Raw genomic sequence first — 6,151 nt, 5'->3', positions numbered from 1 at the left:
GGGATAGAAAATATAGAATTTGCTAGGAGTAATCCAAAAAGTGTTATATCACCCTGGCTAATCCCTGAAAGTAAAGTGGACAAAAAATTACTAGAATGGAAAAAAGAATGGAAAGGTAATGAAATAGGGGTGAAATCTAGCAGATATATTAAAGAAAATTATTCCAATTACTTAGAAATCTATACAGATGGATCAAAAAACGATCAGGGAAGGGTGGGAATAGGAGTCTTCATACCAGAATTTGAAGTTAGTATTATCAAAAGAATTACAGATCACCTTTCAGTGTTCACGGCTGAGATGGTGGCAGTTATTTTTAGTTTGGAATGGATTGAGGAGGTTAGACCAGATAGAGTGGCAATATTCACAGATTCAAAAGCGGTAATAGAAAGTATAAAGTCAAACGGAAACAATAGGAAAGATCTCATTTTAGAAATTCAACATGCATTATTTAGGTTGCACAGAGGAGGAATAGATGTGCATTTTTGTTGGGTGCCAGCACATGAAGGGGTGGAAGGGAATGAAAGGGCGGATGATCTTGCCAAGGCAGCGTTGAAAAGAGAAATAACAGCTAATATTCCATTAGGGAAAGGAGAGGGTAAATCAATTATTAAAAGACAAGAACTAAATAAATGGCAAAAGAGATGGAATGAGGACAAGAAAGGAAGAAAATTATTCAGGATTCAAAAATCAGTTAAAATAACAACGTGTAGAGAAAGAAGTAGAAGAGAGGAGGTGATACTTATGAGACTGAGGGTGGGGCACACATTCCTTAATGACACAATGTTCATATTGGGGAAAAGGAATAACAATAGATGCGAGGAATGTGGGGAAACAGAAAGTGTGGAACATGTATTGATGGATTGCATTAAATATACGGAAGAAAGGGAGAGACTGAAAAGAAAAGTCAAAGAGACAGGGAGAGCTTGGAGTTTAGGAGGAATTTTAGGAAATGAAGGGGAGAAGGATAAGATAAAAGACGTCAGAAAAGCATTGGTTACATATTTGAAAAACATTAACATAAAAAAAAGAATTTAGGGACAGAGGTCATGTGTTGCACACTCTAGCTCAGTAGGTGGCGGTATGCACCTGAAAGCAGTTTGCAATCCGCCAATAAATTAAAAGAAGAAGAAGAAGAAGAAGAGCCCAGCAGAACCAAGCAAATCGTCCTGTCAAAATGGCGCTATGTTTATGTCACAGCCTAATCTTTTATTACGCTTAGCTAGACTTCTAAAGAGTTACGATGATCGTATCGCACGGAAAATAATTCAAGACAAGCATTTAACGGCACTAACGGACCAGGACAAACCGGTAATAACAAAGGCACGCATGTTCGTTTTTTATATTGACAAAGCTAGCAGCTAGGCCTGGCATATTAAGCTAATGAAAATAAAAACATGCTTCCTTCTTACTGCTCATCATTAACTGTAACAGCTACAATTTGACTGTTTATATTGTAGGTTTAAGTTAGTTATTAGTTAAGACCTTTTATGTGTACCACCATTAATAGATTGTAGTTTTCTAATGGCTCATAAAAACATGCTTCTGTTGCACAGATCCGTGGCTAAGTTCCCCAGCAGCAGGCAGGATGCAGGCTGAAGTCTCAGACTCTTCCCTCAGAGAGGGCATTGAGGCTCTTGGAGTGACGGACTCAGACAAACCTGCTGCAAGGAAAGAAGAAGAGAGCGTCACGGAGCAACAGGACACAGAGATGACAGCTGTCACAGAGGAGGACCCAGCTGCCAAGGAACAAACAGGTAGACAAACAAAACAGTTTCATCAGGTGTCCGAGGAGTGTTGTCAGTAATTGTTGTGTGGTTTCTTGACATATATTCGTATACATATATGGAAAATTTAGGAACCCTGTAAATAGGTGTTTGGCAGAACTTGTATGCATAACTTAACCTGTACTTCACGTTGGATTTAACTGTGCTGTTGCATCTGAAGGAGTGAGCAACATGTTAGAACGCACAAGTCAAAAGGACCAAACTGAAACGTGCACACAGCTTGATTTTCCACATTTATCACACTTAAGATCACATCAGAAATACTAAGTCTACTACGAAGATTAGTAGACTAAGACTTTATTGTGTGTTGCCATATTGGTCTGGATAGTGTTTGTCATGAAGCTTTGAGATTCACTAGACACTGCTATAGCTATAAGCTCATGTAGGAAGATCTTGGATGGACTTATCCTATAGCTGTAATAAAAACACAACAGCTTGTGCACATAATTGTGTAATTATTATCCAATGTGGACAAAGTCTGCATATAAAGTCTGCAGTCTTTGCACTGACTTTTTCCATTTATTCAGAAGACAATGTAAAACAGATGGCATTTTTTTTTTTCTCAGATGACAACACAGAGACGGTGGGAGGAGAGACACAGAAGGATGATCCTCAGGAAGTCACAGAGGGGGACGCTGAAGGAGGGAAGCAGGCTGCTGAAGTGGAGGATGAGTGGGAGCTTCTGTACAGCGACGAGGAAATGGAGGATCCCAAGAACTGGATGCCTCCCCCTTCTGAGATCAAAAGACTCTATGAGATCCTCGCCAAAGGGGAGATGTTGGAGTTGAACTTTGTGCCCCTCCCCAGAAGACCCCCCACGCCTGAACACACCCCTTCGCCTGAGAGAGATGAAGAGGAGGAGGCCGCAAAAGAAAGGGAGAGACTAGAGAAGGAATGCAAGTCAGTAGATCTCCTTGGCTCCATGTCTTCTCTCCTGAATTATTTTTGATTCATTTGAAATAGACTCGTTCTATTTTCCAGACCGCTGTCGCCGACTGAGTTCGACTTCAGTGAGGAGCAAACTCAAACCACTCCGAAAAACACCTTCATCAACAGGCGCAGAACACCAGGTGGGTCCGCAGATACTGCGAAAATCCAGCATGAACAATGAGACTTTGCTGAAATTATCTAAAGAGGCTGAAACTGAAAATTTTAATTTAAAAGAAGCAGAACACTACAAGCTAAAAGACAATGCTAGCTAAAAGTTAAATGAGGCAGAATACTAGCTAAGACCTAGAATAAGGAAAATGCTAACATAAAAATGCGGAACACTAACTGAAAACAAGGTAAAACACCAAATACTATAAGTTAAAAGAGGCAAAGCAGTAGCTAAAAGGTGGAACACAAGGTAAAAGAAGCAACAATGTGGTTAAAAACTAAAAGTAGTTAAGTTCTAGGTCAAAAGAACAAAAGGTTAGATGCTAAAAGTAGTAAACACTAGCTAAAAGCAAGATGTGATTAGCTAAAAGTAGCATAAGATGACGACAACTGAAGCCAGTTTGCTGAAGCAGATATAAATGAGAACATTTTAGAAGATATAGAGATTCCTGTGTATTTCTACATAACAGAAAAATGTTACTGGTAAGTATTAAAAAAAAAAAAGTTACAAAATCAAAAGCCAGTCCCCTGAATGAGCTGAAGATTTTCATATTTATGGTCTAAAATAGAACAAAGATTGTTCTATTTGTTGTTCTGGTTAGATTGCAAAAACTTGTGTGGAAAAATTCAACAGGAAAAAAGCAAAAGCATGCGAGCTGGATCAGCATTCAGACAATAAATATCTCCAGCATCATTTGAAGTTCCTCTCTGCACTTGCTGCTTGTATTTATTTTGTATTTATTATTTTTTATTTTTTTTGGGGGGGTTCAGATAAAAAAGCGTCCAAATAGTTTGATACAGTAACCTGTTTGCACTCGTTTTTCAGGGTCTTCAGCTCGCTCCTCTGTAAAACGGGAAGCTCGTCTGGACAAAGTGCTGTCGGACATGAAGCGGCACCGCAAAATCGAGCAGCACATCCTGCGCACGGGCCGAGATCTCTTCAAGAGCGATAAGAAGCTGGAGGAAGCCCTTTCCCCAAACAGCCAGAAGGAGCGGGAGAAGGAGCGGGAGCGAGACAGCAACCCCAACACCATCTTCTCCCCGAGACAGAGGAGATACTGAAGTATTCAGAGACCAGGACTTGGCCAAATGCAACAGAAACCTTAACAAGGCTCTCAAAAGACTTTACATTTTTTAACACAAGAAGTTTTCTATGTTGGGTTTTTTTTTTTTGTCTTTTATATGATTGAAATAAAAATTTTCATCCTAAAGAATGTTAGCTGATGTTTCAGTTTGTGCAGTGGCTGCTGGTTTTTCATGATTTTAAGCAAAATAATGAATGGGCTTAAAATACACACTGTCAGCTTCAATTTTAGTAAGAACCTGAAGTACAAAAGTTTTATCATTAAATGTTTAATTTGGTTAAAATAGCACCTTTTCTCCATAACAACCAGAATTCACCATAGAACAAGAATTACTGCCACTTGTATTTGTAGCATTTAAAGTTTTACAGTAAAAAATTGGTTAGTTAAATCTCAGTCTGGCGCCCCCTGGTGGCGTTTCTGATAAGAGCAACATTTCGAGCCCCTGTCTGTCGTGTGAGCAAAATACCTCATAAACCAGTGGAAGGATTTAAATGAAACTCTTAAAAGGTCATCAGTCAATATATCTACAACTGATTTACCTTTCAAGATAGCCACCACAGCCAAATGAGCTCAGAAAGCACAAAAATGGCTTTAATTCTTTAATTTACAGAAACTGAGCTAGAATGGTAATGCTCGCTGAGACCTATCCTTAAACTCTTGAGCTCTGTCCATCTGTTTGTTAGCAAAATATCTCATGAATCAGTGTGCACTTTAATGAAACTTCAGAACGAATGCACATCTACAACGATTAACTTTTACAATGATCCCAATTTAAGATGGTTGCCACAGCTAATAGACCTCAACATAAAGAAAGGCTGTACTTTATTTGATTTTAAAGAGGATTTATCTAAAATTTATTTTAAACTTTGGCGTGGTAGTATCTGACAGTCATTCACAACACACAACACAGATCATGCTGTATATCTCAATATGACATTGTAGATAATATTAATTTCAAGGCTTGACCAGAAGAGTTCAAACATTTGAGCCAACCCCATTCAACACATTTCTCTTTAGGAGACACGTGAATGGCTATAATTCAGCCAATTTTACAACTACTGAGTTAACATTCAGTGTGGTAGTAGCCGAGTCGTCCTCAACATACAGTCTGAGTGCTAACATCTCACAAGATCCTGCATGAGATCGCACATAACTTCCTTCTCATTCTAAAATAACCTTAGTTTAAAGCTCTGGTATGGAAAGGCTGCAGTCAATGTGTTTAAAGCAGGGGTCTGCAACGTACGGCTCTGGAGCCACATGCGGCTTTTTGGTTTGTCCACAGCGGCTCTTTCAAGCTTTGACCAAAACTAACATAAAACTGAATGTTATTGGTTGTTATAACAACTAAAATGGCTAGTTTAAGCAAGTTTCCTGTAATTTATTTTGCAAATATGTGAATACTAGAAATATTACAAGGAGTAAAACATACTTTCACTTTAGGCTTTATTTCTTTAAAGTAGGATACTTAATTTTTCTAAAATAAAAAAAAGAAAATCTCATAGGCCTGCATAGTTTGTTTACGATGGCACGATGGAGTATTAGGGCAACGCTAAGAAAAAAAATTACATTATGAGAAAAAGTCATATTACAAAAATAAATTTGTACGAGAATAAAGACGAAATATTACGAAAATAAAGTTGTAATATTACGAGAATAAACTTGTAATATGTTCCTTGGTCGGCTCTCACCTGCTGTGGACAACCTCCAATGTGAGTCACTGTGTTTATGAAGTAGTCTGCGATCACTTTTGGGTCACTGTTTGTGAAATATGCCTCCATCCACATTATGTGACGACTAAATCCATCAATGCAGCCATTAATTGTAATACCATACGGCTTCAGTTTATCATAAGAATCCATACGCCACAATACGTTGGGCCCCAGCTATTGTACTGCTGACGTCAACATTCATCACTTTACTGCAGTAAGGCTACTTTTTTGTGTTGGAGTTCTGATAATATTATGACTTTATTCTGGTAATATTACGAGTTTATTCTAATAATATTAAGACTTTATTCTCATATCATTTCAACATTATTCTCGTACAACTATTTTCGTAATACTATGACTTTATTCTCATAATATTTTATCATTATTCTAGTATGACTTTATTCTCATAACATTACAAATTTATTATCATATTTCAATATTATTTTCGTACAACTTTATTCTCATATTTTGACAT

General features: G+C 37.8%; 1 protein-coding gene across 1 annotated transcript; it reads left to right on the top strand.

Moving 5' to 3' along the window:
• Positions 1–1,136: 1,136 nt before the first annotated feature.
• On the top strand, positions 1,137–4,037 carry pagr1 (PAXIP1 associated glutamate-rich protein 1). The gene is made up of 5 exons (XM_037691415.1): positions 1,137–1,308; positions 1,554–1,754; positions 2,351–2,684; positions 2,766–2,854; positions 3,709–4,037. Exons 2-5 carry the CDS (start codon positions 1,586–1,588, stop codon positions 3,942–3,944), a joined length of 828 nt encoding a protein of 275 aa, XP_037547343.1. The 5' UTR covers positions 1,137–1,308; positions 1,554–1,585; the 3' UTR covers positions 3,945–4,037.
• Positions 4,038–6,151: the final 2,114 nt, after the last annotated feature.

This window comes from Nematolebias whitei, chromosome 17 (assembly GCF_014905685.2).
Source record: "Nematolebias whitei isolate Nwh7 chromosome 17, NemWhi1, whole genome shotgun sequence".
NCBI classification, from domain to species: domain Eukaryota; kingdom Metazoa; phylum Chordata; class Actinopteri; order Cyprinodontiformes; family Rivulidae; genus Nematolebias; species Nematolebias whitei.
This window is presented reverse-complemented; position numbering and strand designations above follow the sequence as displayed.

Coding starts and splice junctions, on each gene's coding strand:
- pagr1 (XM_037691415.1), top strand. CDS start 1,586: ATGCAGGCTGAAGTCTCAGACTCTTCCCTCAGAGAGGGCATTGAGGCT. Junction 2,685..2,765: donor AGACTAGAGAAGGAATGCAA/GTCAGTAGATCT, acceptor TCTATTTTCCAG/ACCGCTGTCGCCGACTGAGT. Junction 2,855..3,708: donor CAACAGGCGCAGAACACCAG/GTGGGTCCGCAG, acceptor CTCGTTTTTCAG/GGTCTTCAGCTCGCTCCTCT.